This window comes from Solanum dulcamara, chromosome 4 (assembly GCF_947179165.1).
Source record: "Solanum dulcamara chromosome 4, daSolDulc1.2, whole genome shotgun sequence".
Lineage (NCBI taxonomy): Eukaryota > Viridiplantae > Streptophyta > Magnoliopsida > Solanales > Solanaceae > Solanum > Solanum dulcamara.
The window spans coordinates 6948014-6971546 of record NC_077240.1 but is presented as its reverse complement, the minus strand read 5'-3'; the positions used below and the strand labels follow the sequence as shown (position 1 = coordinate 6971546).

At 33.5% G+C, this 23533-nt stretch overlaps 3 protein-coding genes and 1 non-coding gene across 4 annotated transcripts; 2 read left to right on the top strand and 2 right to left on the bottom strand.

The window, feature by feature from the left end:
• The first annotated feature begins 7065 nt into the window (after positions 1–7065).
• LOC129885845 (uncharacterized) lies at positions 7066–11069 on the top strand. The gene is made up of 7 exons (XM_055960294.1): positions 7066–7379; positions 8692–8791; positions 8918–9038; positions 9135–9256; positions 10281–10402; positions 10480–10639; positions 10721–11069. Exons 1-7 carry the CDS (start codon positions 7253–7255, stop codon positions 10833–10835), a joined length of 867 nt encoding a protein of 288 aa, XP_055816269.1. The 5' UTR covers positions 7066–7252; the 3' UTR covers positions 10836–11069.
• A 585-nt stretch (positions 11070–11654) lies between these two features.
• TRNAM-CAU (transfer RNA methionine (anticodon CAU)) lies at positions 11655–11739 on the top strand. The gene is given in 2 exon segments: positions 11655–11692; positions 11704–11739. It is a non-coding gene; the product is annotated as a tRNA-Met (tRNA).
• Positions 11740–11816: 77 nt separating this feature from the next.
• On the bottom strand, positions 11817–14736 carry LOC129884600 (pentatricopeptide repeat-containing protein At3g62890-like). The gene has a single exon (XM_055958884.1). It carries the CDS (start codon positions 14421–14423, stop codon positions 12546–12548), a length of 1878 nt encoding a protein of 625 aa, XP_055814859.1. The 5' UTR covers positions 14424–14736; the 3' UTR covers positions 11817–12545.
• Positions 14737–19499: 4763 nt separating this feature from the next.
• On the bottom strand, positions 19500–21681 carry LOC129884599 (cocosin 1-like). The gene is made up of 3 exons (XM_055958883.1): positions 21401–21681; positions 19982–20711; positions 19500–19872 (listed from the first exon to the last, which is right to left on the bottom strand). The coding sequence occupies exons 1-3, from the start codon at positions 21600–21602 to the stop codon at positions 19713–19715; spliced, it is 1092 nt and encodes a 363-aa protein (XP_055814858.1). The 5' UTR covers positions 21603–21681; the 3' UTR covers positions 19500–19712.
• Between the last annotated feature and the right edge of the window lie 1852 nt (positions 21682–23533).

Below are 23533 nucleotides of genomic sequence, written 5' to 3'. Positions count from 1 at the left end.
ATAAAATAGGACGATCACCATGGCATCACGAGGGACTTCAGATTCAGTAGCTTAGTTCAAGTTCCTGCTCAAGGAAATTCTGGTGGAATTGTAATTATGTGGAACAGCGAGGAGATTACGGTGGATCAAATTGGTTCTACAGACTAGGAAATTCATGCAATGATAAAGGTACACAATCAATCCAACACATGGCTCCTAACAATTAGTTATGCTAGCAATTTACTTTGCAAAAGACTTGTTTTATGGAATAACCTTAAAACTGCAGCTAACAATTTTAAGGGACCATGGTTAGTAGCCGGAGATTTTAACGAAGTAACAAAAGCTAATGAAAAGTTTGGTGGTCTACATGTTAATACTACTAAACTTAATCAGTTTACGAGTTGCTTGGACAATTGTGGATTGCTAGACTTAGGATTCAAAGGACAAAGGTTCACTTGGGCTAACAAAAGGAAAAAATATAAAACGTTAATTATGGAAAGACTTGATAGATTATTAGCCAATTCGGAATGGATAAAACTCTACCAAGATGTAAATGTGAGACATCACGTTAGAATTCATTTCGATCATTGTGCAATTAAGCTTGAGTTACATAAACATATTCTCATAAATAATAATATCTTTAGAATAGAATCAATGTGGACATCTCATCCGCACTTTATAAATATTGTGCACAATTCATGAAAAAATCAAATAAATATTGCCAACGCAATAGAAAATTTCACTAAGAACGTAAAAGAATGGAACACCAAAATGTTTGAAAATATTTTTCATAAAAAAGAATATCTTGCTTGCAAGAATCGAAGGAATTCAAAAATCACCAAAATACATGACCAATTCTTTTCTCATCAACCTGAAAACAGAACTTGTTGAAGAATTAAATGAGATATTAAAATTAGAGAAAGAATTTAGAAAACTAAAATCTAGAATCCAATGGCTTCAAGAAGGAGACGCCAATACAAAATTCTTCCACATTACTACAATGCAAAGAAGAAGGAAAAACATAATTTTTAGTCTAAAAGATGATGTGTGAAATTGGTAATATGAACAACGACATAAAAGAGATAATTAACACTTTCTACAACGACTTATACACCACTAGTCAAAAGAAGTCTTCGATTAATGAATATTATATGACCTATGGTGCTAATATAGAGATCGAGGAGCATAACAGGCTGACATTGGAACCCAACAAAAAGGAAATAAAAGATGTCATCGACTCCTTCTAACCTTTAAAAGCACCAGGGCCGGATGGTCTACATCCATTCTTCTACCAAAAATATTGGAACGACACAAAGAAATGCCTAATCAATTTTTGCAAAGAGACTTTTAGGACAAGGAGAATGTCTGAGGATATGAATACAACTTACATATGCTTCATACAAAAATGCCAAAAGGTGGAAACTATAAAATAATTTAGACCTATCGGTCTATGTAACATCGCTTATAAAGTCTTTACAAAAATTCTTGTCAACAGAATTAAATCTTTTCTTCCGAAACTTATACAACCAACTCAAGCCTTTTTTATGTATATAAAAAAGAGCCTCTGATAACGCCATAATAGTTTACGAGGTCCTAAATCACTTTAGAACTTTAAAAGGAAAAAAGGCAAAAATGTTGATTAAAATAGACCTAGAGAAAGTGTTTGATAAAATAGAGTGATCTTTTGTTCGATACTCCCTAAAAGCACTAAATTTCTCCTCCGAATTAGTTAATATCATCTTGTCATGTATATCCACTTCAAAAATATCCATCCTTGTTAATGGTTCAAAAACGGTCTTCTTCAAACAATCTAGAAGGATAAGACAAGGCGATCCTCTTTCTCCTTACATCCTTATTATTTGTATGAAAATGCTATCTAGACGCATCTATCAAGAAGTAGACTGCCATAGATGGGATTCCATAAAAATTTTCAAAAAATGACCCTTAATTTCTCACCTCTTCTTTGTCGACGGCCTTATCTTACTTGCAAATGCCAATGAAAAAAGTTGTAACTCTATAATAGATGTGCTAGACAGTTTTTTGTGCAATCTCTGGACAATCAATAAATTTTAGCAAATTCAAAATAACTTTATCTAAAAATACTTCGACGGATGTTAGAGAAGAAATCAATAATTGCCTAGGTATGAAATTGTAATGACCTTGAGGGTGATTTTTGAAAATTTGTACAAAACACGCGTGAACAGTAACACGCGTGAACAGTAACTTTTTGGGCAGAAAATGCCCCTTTCTTCCCATTTCAATATTTTTCATCATTTGTTTGAGTTCTTGAACTCCTTGAGGTGATTTGAGAAGAGATTTTCGAGGCAAAGTGTTGGGTAAGTGATTTTTGACCTAAAACCTTCCTTTTTCATTAAGTTTTTGACGATTTTAACTCTTAAATTTTAGTTTCAAACCCCAAAAATCTTTGTTTCTTCCCTAATCCGAATTTAAGGAAAATTGTGATTTTCAACTCGTTTTGAGCTCTATTTTTATGGGTTTTTCAACCATGAGTTCCTTATTACCAATAGAATGGGATTGTTCAATAAATTTTCAGATTTGACCCTTTTCGAAAATAGTTAATTTTTGGACCATTTTACCCCCAGTTCCGAAACCTATCAATATGGGTGTCATTGGACTCCTTGTGACGTGTATGTTTCATTGTTGATAGTGGGTTGTCATTCCGGGCGCTGAATTCGAGAGTTGCTTATCCGATGGAGGTATTCGAGTGCAGTTTCGGCAATTGAGGTAGGTTTGGCTATCTTTCTTTGAGATTGAGATGGGGTAATTAGTCATTCATATGTTATAGACTTTGGGATGGGGTTGTAGTATGAGTTGAGAATGTTATATATATTGTGATGCCCGTGTGGGGGCTCATTCCGGGCGCTGAATTCGAGAGTTGCTTATCTGATGGAGGTATTCGAGTGCAGTTTCGGCAATTGAGGTAGGTTTGGCTATCTTTCTTTGAGATTGAGATGGGGTAATTAGTCATTCATATGTTATAGACTTTGGGATGGGGTTGTAGTATGAGTTGAGAATGTTATATATATTGTGATGCCCGTGTGGGGGCTCATTTATTAATGTGTTGCCGTGTGGGGGTTTATTCGTATTACATAGCCCGTGTGGGGGCCTTATTTGTTATCTTATTTGCTTTGAGAGCATGTGAATTGTGATTTGCCTAAGAGAGAGGCTTGAGTATATTATTTGACTTGTGATGCCGCCTGAGAGATTGGGTTGGGGGTTTTGAGCATACTTGAGTATTGAAATATTGTTGAGAAAGGGGTGAATATTTAAATAAAAGGGTGTTCTTCCCGTTACTATTTATTGAGGGTGAATATCATGTGTAGGTTAAGTTTTGAGAACTTTGAACCTTATACCACATGTGAGTTGATTATTACTTCCATGCATATGTGTTTTGATGCATTCATCCTCATTCATCATATCATGAAACATGGGAAGTTGAGAAATATGGAAATTCTTTTTGAGAAAGAAAATAAAACACCTTTAAACCTTTGTATCTTGAGTCCCTGACTGAGGTAGTTTTCCGGCAGGGTAGTGGATACATTGTGATCCTAACCTTTGTATCTTGAGTCCCTGACCGAGGTAGTTTTCCGGCAGGGTAGTGGATGCATTGTGATCCCTTGACCACGAGGAGGTGGCAAGGATAATGAGATATTGTGATTGAGGTATATGGTCTGCAAGACCCCCATGGGTCCTGCTTGGTAGCACAGCTTGGCAGGTGTATACGACAGGCTGTGCGACAGTCTTGATTCCACCGTACCACCACATCATTGCATCATCATATTGCATTGCATTGCATTGATATTTGTGCTGCTTGAATTATTCGATTAATTGTGATTATGAGTTGTTGTTATGGGTTTACTTTACTCGTGCCACTATATATATAAACTGGCGGCACCGATGCCGAAGTGGGACTTTTCTGTATGCAGGTGGAAGCGTTCCTTAGTTTATTTCGTAGGTTTGATTAATTCCTTATACTCAGTCAGCTAAAACCTACTGAGTACATGTGAATTGTACTCACCCCTACTTCTGTGTCCCTTTTTGATGCAGATACTAGTCGGGGTACCCCACGTGGCAGTTAATATTCTAGCGGATTGTGTATTCTCAGATTAGTGGTGAGGTCCCAGAATTCGGATCGTCACTAGTCTATCTTTATTTTTCAGTTTTTTGTATCATTCAGAGACTTATGTTGTATCTTCAGATTCGAACCTTGTATTAGATGCTCTTTATACTTATGACACCAGGTTTTGGGATATTTTCTTCATTGTTTTTCTTTTCACTTAAATCATGACATGATTTTTCCTTTAGGAGTCTTGTATGAGTTTTATTTTTAGGGTTACACATCAGATTGGGTTTTGAGATGTGTGCCATCATGACCTCAATTTTTGGGTCGTGACAGAAACACTCTAACGACTTTGGAAAATACTTGGGATTTCCAATGGTCAATTCAAGACTATCAAAACATAATTTTCAGTTTATTATCGATAGATTGAACACTAGGGTAAAGGGATGGAAGTCCAGCTTTCTCACAATTGCGGGAAGAACCACCCTAATAAAATCAACCCTTGCAGTTATCCCAAATCACATCATGTAACTTTATCATCTACCCAAAGCAATGTTATCAAAGATTGACTCATTTCAAAGAAATTTCTTGTGGGGAAGTACAAAAGAAAAAAAAATGCCACCTAGCAAACTGAAATATTGTTACCAAGCCAAAAAACAAGAGGGACATTGGGTTATATAAGACGCTATGGAAAAATGCTTCTTTCAACATGGCATTATCCTGCATATTTAAAAAAGATCAGAACTCACTTTGGACACAACTTTTGCAAAATAAGTATGAAAATAAAAAAATGAATAATCAAATGGCTACAAGCCACCTAAGAGGACCCTATATATGAAAAAATATTATTAGAGGCTCGAAACTCTGTAACGAGGGCATTAAGTGGGAAATTAGAAATGGAAAACAAATAAACACATGGCAAGACAATTGGATAAACCAAGGAAAACCTCTAAGAAATATGATTTATGGCCCTCTAATGAAGCATGAATATGATTTAACTATAACCGACATCCTTAATAATGGTTACATCAAAACTGAATCTTTCTCCTTTGAGCTCCCAACGAAAATTAAGAAACAAATTCGTAGTACATACAGCAAGTAAATTAGTATAGGAGAGGATAGCTATAAATGGAATACTGTAGGACATAATGTCTTCTCGACAAAAACAACTTACAATCTAATCTCAAAAGAAAGCAATTATAAATTCAAGGAGGAGAATTTTACTTGACTTTGAAAGATCAGTACTTTAAATAAGATAAAATACTTCTTGTGGTTAGTTTGCCTTAACAGAATTCCCACAACTCACATGTTACATAGAAGAAAAATCCTGCCTAGTGATATCTGCAACATTTGTCGGAATGAAAAAGAAGACATAGAGCATATATTCTTTAGATGCACTCACTCAAGAATATTATGGGATCAAGTGAATCCAAGTCACAATTATCCTCACTACACGGATAGCCTGGAAATCATGAAATTATGGTTGAAAGAACAAATTAAGTCAAAGAAACGGCTAAATGACTTCTTAAATTAGCTTGATTCTATACCGTTTCTCCTATGACAAATCTGAAACAACCAAAATGGCATCATATTTCAAACAAGTACAAAACCTCCCCTGATTAGCCAAGTTTATAATAAAGCAATGGAATACGAGTTTATGACCAGTAAAAATGCCCCAAATAGAATAAAAAGTACCATCTACATCAAATGGGAACCTCTAAATAAGAACGTCTTTAAGCTCAATATAGACGGAGCTTGCAAATGTAATCCGGACAAAGGAGGAATTGAAGGTGTATTTAGAGATCATAATAAGAAATGGGTCTTGGGCTTCAATATGAGAATACACTATGCCTCTAATATTTACATGGAAGCATTAGCTCTACTTCACGACTTAAAATTGCTATACAAAACATATTGACACCCTTAATAATCGAAACAGATTGCTATGAAATTATCAGCATGTTATCTAACAAAGATTGTTCCAATCAAAATTTAATTGATGATTGCGGGTATCTATTGCATGAAATGGGAAGTGCACCTATCAAACATATATATAGAGAAGCTAATGGAGTAGCAGACCAATTAGCAAAAACAAAATGCGAGCTTGATAGTTTTGGAAGCTTAATGTTGTACCCCAATCCCCCCACTTTTGTTATTTCTGTTCGTGAAAGGGATGGAATAGGCAATATGTTGCCTAGGCTAGTTTTCTTATGTAATGACTCTTCAGTTCGATTATTAATGAATAAAAGTCCTTTATTACCAAAAAAGGGAGCGAATTGTAATTAATTGTAACTATAACTATAGTAGATGCCTACTTAATTGCTTATTTCTCAAATTAAATTATGACAAGTATCATTGGAGGTGTCAAAATGGGCTGACCCAACTCAATCCAACCCAATTCAACCCCAAAAGGCTATCGAGTTAAAATTAGTTAGGACGAACTGACTTTTAAACTAAAGGACCTATAAAATAGCAGTCCAACCCAGCCCTAAGAGGGCTACGGATTGAGACGGGTTGACCCTTCAATAAAAAAATGGACAATATTGACCTCTTAGAAATACGATCGAACATTGATCAACACAACACCGATACGTCAAAAATTCACATGTCTATGAGTTCCACACACTTTAATGGAATACTTACAAAATAATAAAATAGGCAAGATACAACAGTCAACAATCATAAGATTCATTATAACAACATACATTACATGATCAGTTTTTTATAAACTAGACAAGAAAAGAGAAATAAGAAATTAGGCATAAACACTAAAGTAAAAGAGGTCAAAGATTCATAGTTATAATAACTTTAATTGCCTAATTTCTGAAGATTTGATAAAATAAAATACTATTTAAAATATTTATATATAATAAATATTTTTTAAATTTACGATCTACGAATTAGCTACTAAAGCTTGCGGATTGAGCTCATAAGGCCGACGGATCAAATGAGATGGTACTAAAAAAAAACCTTATTTGTAAATGGGGTGAAAAATTTTAGGGCAACCCCGCTTTATTTAAAGATTGGATTCATGAAAAAACATTTCACCCAAACAGTTCTAACAGGAAGATCTCAAAACTCAGCGGGGAAGTTTCCTTCCGTTGAAAAAGGATAAGCAGATAAATATCAAAGTTTTTTCTGTGAAGAGAGGTTGAGCATCATCAGAATTAGGGCACAAGAACCGTCAAGAAAATGAGGAAGAGAAGTATGTGGGCATGGGGAGTTGCAATCGTCTGCTTCACAGTGCTCATGATTGTTACTCCAGCAATTCCTCAGTCTCAAGAATATCATAATTTTGCCGATCAACGCAAGTTTCTAGGTATTAAGCACCATTAAATATTAATAATTATATGATTTTTTCTTTCTTTAATAAATTTGGATCTTTAGCTTTCAATTTGCGACACTGTTAAGAGTTCTAGGTCATGATTCATGAATTGGTTGTTGTTGCTTTTTAGTTTTCTTGGTTCACGAGTTGCTTCGGAGTCTTCAACTAATATCAGTGTAAAAATATGGTTAAATGTCTTCGTTTTAAACAAAATATTAGCTCATTTTGCTGTTATGGGAATCTCTCTATGCGAGTTGTTTTAATTTTAGTTCTGAATGATGCATGCCAATAACTTATTTATCTTTTCAATTGGTTTTGTATCTCTTCCGTTGTGATCAAATCTCATGTTGAAATAATGATGATTTTCTTATTTGGAGCTGGACTTCTGAGATTGGCTTGTGATAGCATGATTAAATCAGCTTAAGAGAAAATAAGAACAAGAAAATGAAGAATTTTCTAGTGGATACTCGGGGGACAAAACACACAGCACTACAGCAGAATGATTGTAAAACATCCGTTTATCGATCTAAGTTGGTGTATAAATTCTGGAACTATGTACCTAGCTGAATAGGAGAGTCCGAATTCCCACTGATATCACACAATTACGTTAGGTACTATATGAATAGGCTCGAGAAAACCCCTATATAGCTTCTTCCATTTCTTGATAAAGAGCAATATGGCCAATAGTTGTTTGAATGTACATAATAAAAATTTGTTTTAGACTTCTTACTATTACATAGTGTCCATAGTTCTAACAAAAGTACCTAAAGGTTCATAGTGAACTTAGATGGGACTATCTAAATTGATTTGTTTCTGCCAATAATCCCCAATTGCGTACGTTTCAGCTGATTGACAAATGTGAACTATCCTTTGGTAAAATCTCCTCACTTGTCCCTAACACTTATTTTCCTTTTCTTTTCTTTCCGTGTCCACTATGTAACTCTGCGACACAAAGTGATTTCTAGTTTATCAATCACCAAAAACAGCTTATAGGCTCTTCATTATATTTATCAGATTTATCTTACTAGTGTCCACTCGGATTTGGTAACTTTTTGAGCTAAAATAGCAAATATTCTCTCTATTTGCTCTTCAATGCAGGGAAAGTTAACAAGTTTGAATTCCATGATGACAGAAATTCTTCGTAGTTTAGATTGCACAATATATCATCAGATTTACCTTTAATTGTGAACTTAATGTTGCCAGTCCTGTTTTCATGTCAGCAGTTCATTTTGCTTGGCTAGTGGGTGGTGTATATGCATTTAGAATTTTCTGCTGCAACTTTTCATGCCTTTGTTTTCTTATGTAGGGATTCCCAATGCATTGAATGTGGTATCAAATTTCCCTTTCCTTGTGGTTGGTCTGATAGGTCTTGTACTTTGCCATCATGGTAACTATTTCAAGCTGAGGTAAACTGTTGAGATTTATCTGGTTTGCTGATGGTTAAGGCTTTAAAATTAGTGATTCTGCATTCTAGTTTATATGTGAAGTGCTTAAAGCTAATTCCATTCGACATTTGACATGTGCATCGAAAGCTTGCAAGGAGAGCTTTGGGGTTGGACGTGCTTCTATATTGGTGTGGCAGCTGTTGCTTTTGGGTCCTCATACTATCATCTCAAGCCAAATGATGCTCGTCTTGTGTGGGATAGATTGCCAGTAGGTTATCTAAGTACTAAATGTTGATGCAATCTATTATTTATTACGTTTTCTTCTGTGTGCCTATTTTTGACGCCTCATGTCTGACTGTTGCAGATGACTGTTGCATTTACGTCTATCATTGGTATCTTTATTATTGAAAGAATAGATGAGAGAAAGGGAACTATATCTCTCATTCCATTGCTTCTCGCTGGCGTAATTAGTATTATATATTGGAGGTAAGCTTCTTATTTCAACAATGGCTAATCAACTCCTCCCTCCAACACCAACCACATCCCACCCCAAAAGAGTCACTTTTAAAAGGAAAAAAAAGAAATAGTTGAAGAATTGCATAGTGTATCCTTGGATATATAATATGCTCTTAGGGTCCTCTCCTTCCGCGTTCCTTCTTTTCGTTCTTTCTTCAGATCATCCTTCAAAACACTTGTATTTCCTTTCCAGATGATCCATAGAGTGCATAAAGGTACCATCATCCATATTGATATCAATGGTTTCCTTATACTCTGTCCATGCCAACTTACCGGAGTGCCTAACATCCTCAGCATCACACACCATGACACCAAAAAGGTTCAGAAACAAACACCATAACTGCCACTTTAAAGAACAATGCGAAATTAAGTTTTCATCACAGCTTTTGCATAAGTTGTATCGACTGCACATACTGAAGTTCCTTTTTCAATATGTGCATAAAGGTAGTATAAGACACTGCATCATACGTGATTGTCCAAGTAAGCAAGCCACTTCCAGAGGTTCTCCTTTTCATATTTGTTTCCAAGTTCCCTTGTTACTGAGTTGGTCGGGACATTATAGCATTCTGTTACTGAGAATTTACCTACTTTTTTTCACTTTCCATTAGGGAGAATCTACTCCGCTTTTCAACTCCTCAGCTTTCCAGAAAAAACTGAACCAATCTCTGCAATCATGTTGCCCTTACAGATTGTAAGATTATAGAGCTAAGAAAAAGGGGTCTTTAAGAGAAACCAGCTATCCTCCTTGAGTTTCAGCTCTGGCAGAAGCCCGGAACTAGGATCGGGAAGATTATTGAATTGAGTCCCGGTTTGTATTTATCCAGAATTATGAGTACTATATTGGATGTGATTTTGCTTTTTCTTGTATTTTCATTTTCTAAGCGTGCTAGAGGGGAGTGCATGGTGTAGATCCGTAGTAAATAACTGGAGCTTTTCCTTGAGATTCGTTTTTCCAGCTAAAACTGCTCTGTTATTGTACATTTTCCTTCTGAAGGTTCTTTGATGATCTCCGCCCTTATGCGGCAGTGCAATTTGTACCATGCCTAGCCATCCCACTCATGGCTATTTTGCTACCTCCGATGTACACACATTCCAGTTATTGGCTGTGGGCTGCAGGTTTGAATTTATTTTGTCCTCTTGGTTCTGTGACCTCATTCCTACAGCATGTAAAATGAGATTTTTCTGCAATGCAGGATTTTATCTTTTAGCAAAGATTGAAGAAGCAGCTGATAAGCCAATCTACAACTGGACTTATCATATCGTAAGTGGCCACACAGTCAAACATTTATGTGCTGCAATGGTGCCCGTCTTCTTGACATTAATGCTTGCGAAAAGGGACATTGAAACAAATAGGTACAGTTGCCTCTCTCTCTGAATCCATACTTCCAGCTTGCCATTGTCATCACATGATTACATTTCACTCTTCTCCTACAGGATCAGTTTATTTCGAATTTGGAGAATATCTTGGAGTAAAACAAAAGAAAATGGAGCAGCAGTGGATAGTCACACTTGTACTTATTCAAGTGTCGCAGTTGAGGAATCCCATTGAGGAGAGGGAACTGCTTGTCATTTCACTGACACAAACACTTTTAGTTTAACTATAAACAGGAAAAAAAAGAGGCTAATACAGGTGTCGGAAGCAACTACTTCATGCGTAAGAAAGAGATTTCTATTTTGTTCATCAATGTATACAAATCTCGTGTTAATGTATAAAAGAACACATGCGAATTAATACCAGAAAATCATCCAAAGTTAAAAAAAAGATGAACTATTTATCCTTTTACTAAGTGGTTGGTGGCATAAGAATGCGAAATTTCTGATATTATTTTTCTTATCTTGGTTAACTTGTTTAATGGCTAGCAAATTTACTTTGGACGGATGGAACAGGAATATGGGTGAGATTCCAACGTTATGGTCAACATGGTGTGGCTACTAACAATTTCTTATGGAGTAAGGGGAAGTAACTCTGCTTCTCCTCTCAAAAAAATCATATAGTGCGTGTTTTTTTCTCTATTATGATTGGAATTGTGTCGTCTCCGGTGACAACTTTCCGTCTTTGAAAGCATATGTTTACACCAAGTCAATGCATGACACATGTTAAAATATATATACTTATCACATAATTATGCTTAATTAATGTATATTTTTATTTGATTAACTATAGTAAGTTGCATTGATTTGGTGTAAACATTAACAACAACAACAATTCAGTGAAATTCCACAACATAAGGTTTGGGGAGGGTAAAGTGTACGTAGATCTTACTTCTACGACAATTTGGTGTAAACATTAAGTGCGGGTTAATATTGATAAGGAAGAAGTTTTGCGTATATTATATAAGTATTTTCTTAGTTGTAGCAGAACAACATCGGGGTGGTGGCGCAGTTGGCTAGCGCGTAGGTCTCATAGCTTCTGAGTAATCCTGAGGTCGAGAGTTCGAGCCTCTCTCACCCCACAATTCTTTTTTTTCACGAGCAATTCTTGTTTCTAGTTCGTCTTTTCAATGACAAACAGAGTCTTCTTACCAGGAAAAGAGTCATGTACAAAACAATAATAGATGAATATGTCATGATTCAATTCTAATGACCTAAATTCTCATATTTCGCTTAACTTGATGGACATTCCATTCGTCAATCTTTTTCACTTAGACAAGTTGTTGAATTTAACGTATATGCTATAAATACGATATCTTGGTCAACAAATTGACTTGGGGACATTCAACTTCTGTATGTTTTGAGGTAACCAAGAGCATTACTGTACCCCAAGGCCATACCAGGTCTAATGGTTTATTGTTGTGTTGAGCTTCCCTGCAACTGTAAATGGCATTCTCAAAACAAGTTCTCAATATTGGTGTCTCAGCAACAATGGAGATTCCAAACTTGATTATTCCCAGTCAATGGCTTCTCTAAAAGTTGATTATTACAAAGTCTTCATTGAGGAAACCAAGGGAACAACATCCTTCCTGATGATACTTCACCCTATAAAAAATCTCCATAAAACAAACTTCCCATCATTTTGAGGCTTGTCATTCATCAATCGGATGATAGTTCAATGAGGAAACAACTTGTGTACAAATAAACATTCGATGCCACTGGAGCTTAATAATTTCCTCCCAAGTGTGGACAGTGAACACAGCTGATATTACAGTTGGTAGTCTCCGAGATGGTTATGCATAGCGCCTTCAAGAATTCTCAATCTGAGTTTTTTAATTGATCTTAACATGAACAGATAAATAAGAGGGATCAACATCTTCATATTTAGTCACCAGTAGTCTCTGCAGGAACAGGAACCATCTTTGAAATGATGAAACCGATTCACATCCCTTACAATGATTTCTCTTTCATATATTTTAGATATAAGTTTTATAGCAGTATGACAGTCTCCACAGATTCTAAGATTCTTTGTCACTCGGAGAACTGTACCTGGGCTTGTATTAAGAATGCCAAAGGCAATTGCCAGCCTCTCACTATGACCACTAAGGTTTTGCTCTTTCTCCTCTTCACTCACATCATGCAAAGAAAAAGTAGTATCTGGCATGTAGCCAGCTGCTTTTATTTTGGCGGGCAGTGCCTCCAGAAACATGTATATTTGCTGTGCCTGTGGATGAGATGTATCTCCTCCAACGAACAAATGGGCCTTCCCATCAAATTCAATCCAACTGCATCCAGGACTCTTCATAATACGTTGTGATTTCAGTTGGATCCTTAAGTGATTCACCTCCTCCCACATTCCAGCTTCTGCATAAATATTTGAGAGCACAACGTAATTCCCACTGTTTTCTGGTTCCAAGATAAATAACTTTTTAGCTGCTAATTCTGCAATTTCTAAGTTGCGATGGCTTCGACCAGCAGCTAATAAGGAACCCCAAATGCTTGGTCCAGCTGCCATTGGCATTTGAGAAATAAGGTTATATGCTTCCACCAACCGTCCAGCACGACCAAGAAGATCCACCACACAAGCAAAATGGTCATGTCCCTTCTCCACAAAGTAAACTGAAGTCATACAATTGAAATATCTCAGTCCAACATCCACAAGACCTGAGTGGCTACAACCTGATAGCAAACCTGTAAATGTGATTCCATCAGGTTGTATACCAGCTCGCAACATATCCTCAAACGTTGAAACAGCTTCCTGCCCACAACCATGGGATGCGTAAGCAGTAATCATTGTATTCCAAGCAACCAACTTCTTCTCCTTTGGGTCTATCTGATCGAAACACAAACGAGCATCAACCAAGCTTCCACATTTAGCATACATAGCTATAAGAGCTGTCTGCACCGAAGGATTCTTCTCCAATCCCGTCTCTCTAGCAAAACTATGTATCTTCCTCCCACGATCTAGTGCAGCCGAGTGCGCACAAGCAGGTAAGACACTCATAATCGTCACCCAATTAGGCCTCACCTCCGAGTCACGATCCAACATTTTATCGAACAATTGTAACGACTCATCAGCTAAACCATTCTGAGCATACCCAGAAATCATAGCTGTCCACGACACTATATTCCTAATTGGCATTTCCTCAAACAATTCCTCAGCATATTTGAACAACCCATCCTTCATATACCCAGCAATCAATACATTCCAAGCCGATATATCTCTCACCGGCATTTCATCAAACAGTTTACGAGCCTCAATCAAATCACCACATTTAACATACATATCAATCAAAGAAGTGCCTACATACATATCAAACACCAACCCACACCTCAAAATCAAGCCATGAACACACTTCCCACACCAAACATCACACAAATCAGCACATGACTTGAAAACAAAGGGAAAGGTAAAATTGTCACCACGCAAGCCTAATGAATGCATTTGGAAGTAAAGCTGTATTGTTCTTTTGGTAATCCCATAAAGGGTAAGTGCTCGAATCATGGCATTGTACAGAAGCGAAGAGGGTTCTGTGGCATTATCAAAAATACGTGAGGCAGAGTCGATTTCACCGGAGCTAGCATACATGGCTACCATTTTGGCTGCGACTAATCCATTGGGAGAAATCCCTCGAACGGCCATGTGAGCGTGAATTTGTTGACCAAGTTTGATGAAATTCTTGCCAATCAAGAACTGAAAAATGGGTGCGTAAGTAGATGGCGGGAATGAGTATTGGTACAATGGTTGCAAGAGGATTTTCAACATCGTATTTCTGTGATGGGACAATCAGTGCACCTTTAACAATACTGGACTTTAAAGACTGAATTAATCAAATTACTTGGAGTCACATTTAGAGATTTCTCCATATATTTGCCTGCAAATAATGGAACATTTAGATCCTTAACATCAATTTATGATATTTTCACCAATAAAAAGTAGTTAGTTTGATGACGTTGTGACGGAGAAGAACTCGATTCTCGATTCCTCCTTCGTTAGTTTCATTATGAATCCACTAAGAATGCCGACGAATCCAGTTAAGAAGAAATAACATTATTCCCCAGGTTTGTAATCATCAGAATATACCAAGAGAACTATTGTCACAAGCATTGTAACAATGCATTTACTTGTCAATAAGAAATATATACATTTCAACAATATGTGTCATAATAACCATAAGATAAAAAAAGGCACTCCGATGCACTAAAACTTCCGCTATGCGAAAGAGAGTAATCAGAGTTCATATCCTAGCAGATATAGCATATAATTTCTTTTTCAAATATGTTGGTGAGAGATAAATAGTAAGTAATTAGTATCCAATGAAATAGCTAATTGATATCAAACATAAAAGCTCAGTTCAAATGAATCCATAATTTTTGATACATAAGATATAATCATTTCAAGTAAACGAAATCTTGATGAATCCATAATTTCAAAAGTAAGTTTAAACAAGTTCAGTAATAACAACTTAAACATGAAATCCACAAATATTTAAATTCTAGATTCGTGCATGGATATTTCTCCATGCATGCTATGAAAAATTTGTAGTATATCATACCTTTGAGAAACATAAGCAAGTTTTAGGATATTTGGTTTGAAATTTTGAATTATGGTTCGGATTTTAAAAAAATCGTGGAACGAATATCAGATTTGTTACTATCCAAAATTTTGAATTTTAATGTTTGATTACCCATATTATATGTGCCCAATATCAATGAGTTCAATTTCCAAAGGTCCAATAGACTAGAATCCTATACGTTATAGTATAAAATTTAATATGAAATTACATGACATGGGCGACGTAGGGTGACCTCAATCCTTAGCTTGATAATTATAGAAAGTTATATATTTTAAAGAGCAAACTATTATGGGAATTGAAGTTGTTAATAGTTATGTCTGGCAATATTAAAGGCTCAAAAGTCAAAATTGATTATCCAAAATTGAATTTATTGTTTAAATTGGATGTGAATTATAATTTCTTCAATTCAAAAATTAAATTTTCAAACCAAAATTTTATATCCAATCCAAACGGCCCAAACAACCCATCCCTAATTCATTCGCTTAATATAAAGTGTTAGATAAACTATACTTTATCCATGCTACCATTGTTGACAAATACTCCAATTAGTATGTGCGTACTCAATTAATCACAGATATAACGAAATATAGAGGAAATCAATTTTTTTATGTGCAAAAATAAGATTTCTTTTTTAATTTTTTATTTATAAAGGACTAGCAAGAAAATCATTTCTCTCCAACAATGTTATATAAAAAACAAATATCATCATTTATTAATTATGATGAATTTATCTTAATATGACAGTCCTGATCGATTTTTTGTCAGGCAAATCTAGAATTTCTAGAGTATGGGAGCATCATATTATATATATATTAAGTGAGAATTGATCATTAGTCTACTAGGTAAATAACTTGACATTCAATTAATTAGATTTTTTTAATAGCATATATATCAACAATATCTCTCTCTATATATATAATTTAAGGACTGACCACAAATTCACATGCTTCATTTTTTACCTATAAATTTGCCGTGCAAATAGTAGTGGCATGGTATGATATGGTATGGTACGGTATCTGAAATTTTTGTACGGTAATTTTGGTATTTGATTTTTAAAATTATTATATCATTATCATACCAATTTAATTCGGTATGGTTTGATATTCTGAAGTTCGGTTTCGATATTTTGCGGTATGATAAATCGATAACCCATAGTTTATTAATTTCGACTAATAATATATACTCATATAATAGGGTATTATGACTTCGATGATTCAAAAAATGGTCTCAATTATATCATACTAAAATATTACACATGTAGAAATATATATTCAAAAAAAAGTACAAACAACTCCTTTTGTTAATCAATTACATTTAAAATACATTCCAATCAAAATAAAGTAGTAAAGGTTTTAACTTCTAAACATTTAGTTTATACTAATATCATATCGAATACCAAAAAACCTTAAAATGTATACCATATATCATATCAAATATCATAATATCAAAATCACGATATCAAAATTTTTGATATAATATAATAATTCAATATATACCATACCATGCCCAACCCTACGTGCAGATATGCGATCAGATCTTGATAAATTTAATTTAATCTAAGTCGTGACATAACGTGGGTTTGAAGATTGACGAAATGTGGACAGCTATGCAAACAACAGCAAGAAGAAAATATTATTCTCCGTATCTGAGTTTACGTGTTATTTTTAATTATGTGAACTTCGACAAATAATTAAAATTCTATTTATATAAATTTTAAATTTTTGATCAATAATTTAAGCTATATTTTTATTATATCTGATAAGTGATATGAATAGAAATATAGAATTATAGATTATATTTTTTATTTAATTTAAAATATTTAAATTTAAAATTTAAAATACTAAATTAACTTAATTTTATTTAATATAAATTTTAAGTAACTTGACTCTCAGACGTAAAGTGCCGTAGAAATATCTGCGGGATTGTACTAATAAAGAAGTATACGAATTATGGTATGGTATCACATTAGGATAACTAAAATCTCATTAATCAAGGGACCCAAATTATGGTATGGTATAACAAACAAATTTTTTATTTTTCTCTTTAATAATAATAATATAGTCAATATAGTTTTATAGGTGAAATCATGACACAATAAAATACATACAAATTTTATCAGAATAAAAAAAATATTTCAATAGGTCCTCAGCTAAAAAAAAAAAAAAGTACTACCAAGTATTATAAATAGATAACGAAAATTAATCCAAATATTCCTATCCTACAAAGAATACCTTTGAAAGCTCATACACTTGCCAAAATCAATGGTGGATGTAGACTCGTGAAAATACTCGACCAAGTCATCAAAATTCTCTTTTTTTAAATATTTAAGCATGATATATAATATGTACACGCATACAAATAATATTGTTGTATGTATTTCATATGTCGTGTGTATATCACTATATATGGGAATGATTGGAGTCTAAAATCAAGGATCACCAATCCCTTAAATACTATGTTTTGAAAAATCTTGTTAATTAATTTGGGTAATTAGGTGTAAATGCTGTTAATATTGTTTTGAAAGTGCATGTGTGGTTTAGTGGTGGAATTGTTTAATGTCATAACAAATACTTGTGTTCGATTTATATATATATATTCCTGAAAAATCATTTTTTTTATTAGAACGGAAAATGTCATTAAAATGACTCTCGAATGATAATCTTGAAAAAAATTATGCGTGATTCAAAACGGATAATATTCAAATACTATAAAAATATTTAAAAACTATTTTGACTTAAAAACACTTAAAATAAATCAATTCAAATAAGCTTTTAAAGCATAACTTTTTGGATTCTGTAACTGAAGGAAAGAAAGATGCCAATTGGAAATTTAACTGAGTCTATTAGCCAAAATTTCTCCTTTTTAGAAATTTTTGGGACAACCCCCCTTCCCCCTCTCCTATCCAGAATCCCCATAGAGACTTAACATTTACTATTATATAGATAAAAAAATAATTATAATTATATATAAATAATGTAATTTTTTGTTGAAGAGAGTTTAGATTTTTCTTCGATCCTACACAGCTTAGTCTATATGTACAGGATGGAGCCACCTTGTGGTTAAGAGGTTCATTTGAATCCTCTTAAGGCAAAAGATTATATATTTATATGATTACAATATTTTTGATATATAGAGATGAACCTCCTTCGGCTAATTTGTATATCTTATTCAGATTTTGAACCTCTTTAGTGAAAATTTTGGCTTCGTCACTGCTTGTGTAAATATCGTTACATATTACAAAATTTTATATGGAAAAAGGCTTAAAATGCTCTCGAACTATTGAAAATGGTATAAAAATACCTCTCATCCATTTATTGGGCCTAAAATGCCCTTGACAATCCTTTAAGTCCAAAAATGACATTTTTAAACGAAAAAGGGCATTTTAGACCTAATAGATGGATGAAAGGCATTTTTGTACTTTTTTCAATAGTTCAAGGCTATTTTAAGTCCCTTTCCATAGTTTATGTTAAGTTGTATTTCTTTAATAATTTCAATTTTGTTTATAAATGGTGTTCGGCTAATATGTTTTATAAATTGTAATTGTCGAACGCACTTTCAATTCCGTTCATAAATTTTATTTCATTAATCCTTTAGGTAAAACGCATTTAACAAATGCGATTTACAGCCTTTTGTTCTCAAACTGACATTTAAGGAAAACAGCACTTCACCTATATGTCCTCCCATAATCTTTTTCATTTTTGTTTATTCTTGTTAAACTTACATATACAAAGATGTCATTAGGATAAAGGAAGAGTAATTAGGCCTGGAGCTAGGTTGGATCGATGACAGAGATGAATTCAAAATTTTAAAAAGACGAAAATATCGTTTCATTTAAGATAAGATCTAAAATTATAGTTATTGTACTACATATTTTGGCTGCTATAATATTATTGGTGTAATTTGTGTTATCAGAAATAAAAGTGCTATTAAAAATTGGGGAATAAAATAAGAAAGTTTCATTTGTCTTGACGTCTAATGGTTCCTTTTTATCAAAGAGAAGTGTCATGTTACTTTAATTTGTTTATGCCTAACTTTATGTATAAATATAGATAGATTAACAATGTGAAAATTAAACTATATAGAATCCCTTCCGTCTTTCATTATTGATATTGCATAAACAATTCTTGCATTATATATATTCTAGGCATAACATGTATGTGAACCAACTAATTATTATAATGCCTTAATTAATTAAGTTAGTTACACTAATAGTACTATAATGAACTTTTGTACTATTAGTACGTACAGTTTAATACATACATACATATTAAGACGACATACATATATTATACATACTGGCACACAACAGTAGCATATAAAACAAAAGCTCCTATATATATAATCTTTTACACACATTATTCGGTAGAGTTCCATCGATTACCCCCGAATCATACAAGATAGTCATCGAATTTATTTTCAAGAATAGAATTACATATTAGACACTTAATAAACTCAAATGTCGTCTAACAATTAATTACTTAAACAGTTGAAGGTGGGGCAATCACTGCACCCTTAGCAATTTTGGCCTTGAAAGACTTAGTCAAATCTGGAGTCATATTTAAAGATACCTCTAAAATTGATGAAGATGCTGCTTCCCAAATTGATTTTTTCCCACCTGATAATTCTCCATATACTTGCCTGCAAACACATATATAGCGGAACATTAATTAGTCCTTGAGTGGATCTCACCTTAGCCCCAAGACGTAGTAACATTCAATTTGACTAGTTAAATGATAAGAGTACTTACTTTGACGACGTTTTCACGGAGAAGAACTCAATTCCTCCTTCATCAGCTTCCACAACAAACGGAAAGAATTTTGGTACAAAGAACAATTCACCTTCTTCCACTTTAGTATCCAACACAACCTTACCAAAAAGCCCCACAATTACAACACGTCCACTCCCTTTCGTTACATAATTCAGTTGAACTGAATTATCCGCTGTAAAAATTGGACCAAGTATAGCACCCCCTTCCAAAACAACGCGATTCGCGCTTAATCCAATCTCTTCAAGCAACGCTATATTTTTACCACTTACAGAAGATAAAGTTCCACCATTTTTTACGTCAACACAAGGTTTTGCATCATCCAAGTTGAAAACCAACTTGCGTTTCGCGCTGTTCGATGGATTTGGGATAGTTGTACCTTCATTTATCTTAATTAAAAGATTTAAAATACTTTGATCTTTCATTAGTTTTTCAGATTCATTTTTGTTCATGTGAAAATATTTAGCAATTAAATCATTAGAGAATCCGTTTAGAATACCAGCGGCTCCAGTTAAAAAGAAATAACAGAATTCTCCAGGTGTGTATTCTTCAGATGATTCTCCCAAGAAAATTATTGTGAGTTTTGAGTCATGACCAGCATTGTACCACCATGAAGTTACTCCCACGGTAACTGGTAGGGTATCCCCTTTTTGAATCTTTATAACTTCCTCTTTTGAATCTTCTGGTGAGATCAGTCCAAGAATGCACTCACCTGTCAAAAAACAAATATCTCTTAGAGCTAGCTTACGGGCGTGATGTTTAAACATTTGTCTAAACAACTAACAAATATTTTCATATCTCGATCTCCAAAACAATTAGCAAATATTTTTTCCTATTTCTCCAAATAACCAGCTGATATTTAAAATATTCTCATTGTTTTAACTAAAAATTATAAAAAACACTTAAATAACTTAGGATTGTTTAAATATCTTCTAGTTGTTTGAACTAAACAAACTTTAGTTGTTTAAACAATTTTTTCGTTGTTTAAACAACATCTCTTCGTTGGTTGAACAACTCATGTTTATATAAACAACATATTCTCTCCTCTCTTCTCTTCTCTTTTCATCAATTTTTTTTATATAATTTTCACAATCAAATCGGAGTGAAAGAATTGGGGAAAAGAAAAGAGAAGAGAAGAGAGGAGAGAACAGAGAAAGAGAAAAAAATGCGTTTAGAAAATGAAGAAAATGGATGGAATTTTAGATTTTGTTAAAAGTTTTTGATCTTTTAATTTTTTATCCTAAGTTTACAAATATTTTAAATAAACTTCATCTCTTCATAATTAACTCCTAATTAAATATTTATAACAAAAAAAAAGAAAAAAAAATTAGAAATCCCCTATCCTTCATTCCACCCTCAAATAATCCTTTTAGCTTATTTTCCTATGTATGTGCTACGTACCTTCACAAACATAACCAATTTTTGAGGAATCAGCATAGTGAGGTAGAGCAATTCCACGAGGGTGAAGAAGTAATAATCCAGCAGCAACTTTTTTCTGGCTAAGAACAGGAAATTGGCTGCTTGACCAAGTGTAGTATCCACCAACTCCTTCAACTTCCACTATCGTTTTATCTGCTTTTTTCGATGCCAATATCAAATCCATAGATATATTTTTTTTTCGCAAAACACAAACTCAAACTATATAACAAAATAAACCTTTAAGGTAAATATTATTCTATGCTCATACCTTCTGAAGAGTCTGTCTCGTTCTATTTATAGAGACCACACTTTGAAATAAAAATTAAAATATATAGTTGGATTTTTTGTTTTTCAATTTTTGATTTCAAATATTGTGTGTCATTGTCATAAATATATTGTTATCTGAAATACATTTTCTCTGAGTTTTTTTGTTATAAATTTAACAGGAATAATTTGTTTTACCATTTTCAATAATTGAGTAATCATATAAACGATCAACGCCATTTACATCAACATTGATTGTGGTGTAGTGGTGGGATTGCTTCACCATTATCCTGAGGTCTCGGGTTCGAGCCTTAGGTATGAAAAAAACATTGTTGGCAGTGCCACGCTCGAATGAGCCCCGCAGTACACGATTCGCATTTAGTCGGGACTCCACAGGCTCCGGACACCGGTTGCAAAATCAAAAAAAAAAATCCATTTACATCATGATACAAGTAATTGTTGTACATACACACAACATGTCTTTGTATTCGTTAATTTAATATAAAGTGCTCATAATCTTTTATTCGTATTTCGGTATTCAAGTAGTATTATTATGCGTGTACTCAATGAAACATAGATACAACAAGCTGTACATGTACGCAACAATATTATACTCCTTTGTTTTAATTTGTTGTCTGATTTTGATTTTGCATGGAGTTTAAGAGAAAAAAATAACTTATAAATTCTATTGTCTTAAACTAAAAATATGTAGAATATATCAAAATATTTTAATTTAATGATCTTAAATATGTCGTGTGGAAATTATAATTGAAGAGTTGTCAAAAATGATTTAAAAAAAAATAAAAACAGAGTTAAAAAAAGTAAAACGAATTACATAAAACAAAACAAAAAAAATTAGGAGTTTATATTTTATATTGATATGACAGTTAGGATCGATCTTTTGTCAGATATACGATCAGATCTTTGATAGATTAATTTAATCTAAGTCGTGACATAACATGGATTTGAATATATATATTATATTAAAAGTATAAAGACCCTTAAAATATTGATTGAATTTTTTTCTTTTTATTAAAAGAATTCGCTTTAGACAAAATCATCTTTTCATTATTTTTCTTAAATTATTATTTAATTATTGAGTAAGAATAAAATTTCTAATGACAAAAAAATAAAAAAATAAAAATACAAGAAGGTTATTTGATATAGAAGTATTCTAAAACTAATTATATTCTAAGGCAGTGCAAAGAAAATTATTTGAGGTAAAATAAGTCTCCTAAAATTAGTTGTACTCTAAGATTATTATTTTTTTGGTTAAATAACAAGGAAAAAAAGTTGCTAATGAAAACATTGTTTGTATAATAATGAGGCCATATTCGTATAGGTTTAGTTTATGAACCCATGTGTTACGATCCAAATTGAGTTATGAATGACACCTACGCTTAACTTCCTAGGTGGGAGAACCAACGATACAAATCCAACTTACATTAACGATTCAAGTTATAAACCACGACAATAATGCGGAAGCTCGACCTTGTTAAAGTCAGAAATAACAAAAGCCACTAAAATCTATTACGTGACGTTCCCCAAAATCTGAAAGTTATCACATAAAGAACATCTAAATTCTAAAACTAAGTTTGAAAATGTCAAACACTAGAATAAATAAATAACAAAATGTGCCCGAAAACTAAGGACACCATGCCATGACCGAGAGAATTCATCACGAGCTAGAAGGATAGCTCACCCTGAAATCTTATGAACTGAAGACTGACAAGAGATGAGGTCGAGTCGAAGTCGGTGGAACACTTGCTGCACTCCACAAAATAAAACAAAGAAAAATACAAGTAGGGGTCAGTACAGGACAACATGTACTGAGTTGGTATCATCGGCTGA

What these genes read in the sequence shown, in the direction of transcription:
- LOC129885845 (XM_055960294.1), top strand. Translation starts at nt 7,253, where the DNA reads ATGAGGAAGAGAAGTATGTGGGCATGGGGAGTTGCAATCGTCTGCTTC. An exon ending in GGTAACTATTTCAAGCTGAG is followed by an intron (nt 8,792 to 8,917) that starts GTAAACTGTTGA and finishes GTGCATCGAAAG; the next exon opens with CTTGCAAGGAGAGCTTTGGG. An exon ending in TTGTGTGGGATAGATTGCCA is followed by an intron (nt 9,039 to 9,134) that starts GTAGGTTATCTA and finishes TGACTGTTGCAG; the next exon opens with ATGACTGTTGCATTTACGTC.
- LOC129884600 (XM_055958884.1), bottom strand. Translation starts at nt 14,423, where the DNA reads ATGTTGAAAATCCTCTTGCAACCATTGTACCAATACTCATTCCCGCCA.
- LOC129884599 (XM_055958883.1), bottom strand. Translation starts at nt 21,602, where the DNA reads ATGGATTTGATATTGGCATCGAAAAAAGCAGATAAAACGATAGTGGAA. An exon ending in AATTGGTTATGTTTGTGAAG is followed by an intron (nt 20,712 to 21,400) that starts GTACGTAGCACA and finishes GTTTTTTGACAG; the next exon opens with GTGAGTGCATTCTTGGACTG. An exon ending in TCCGTGAAAACGTCGTCAAA is followed by an intron (nt 19,873 to 19,981) that starts GTAAGTACTCTT and finishes ATGTGTTTGCAG; the next exon opens with GCAAGTATATGGAGAATTAT.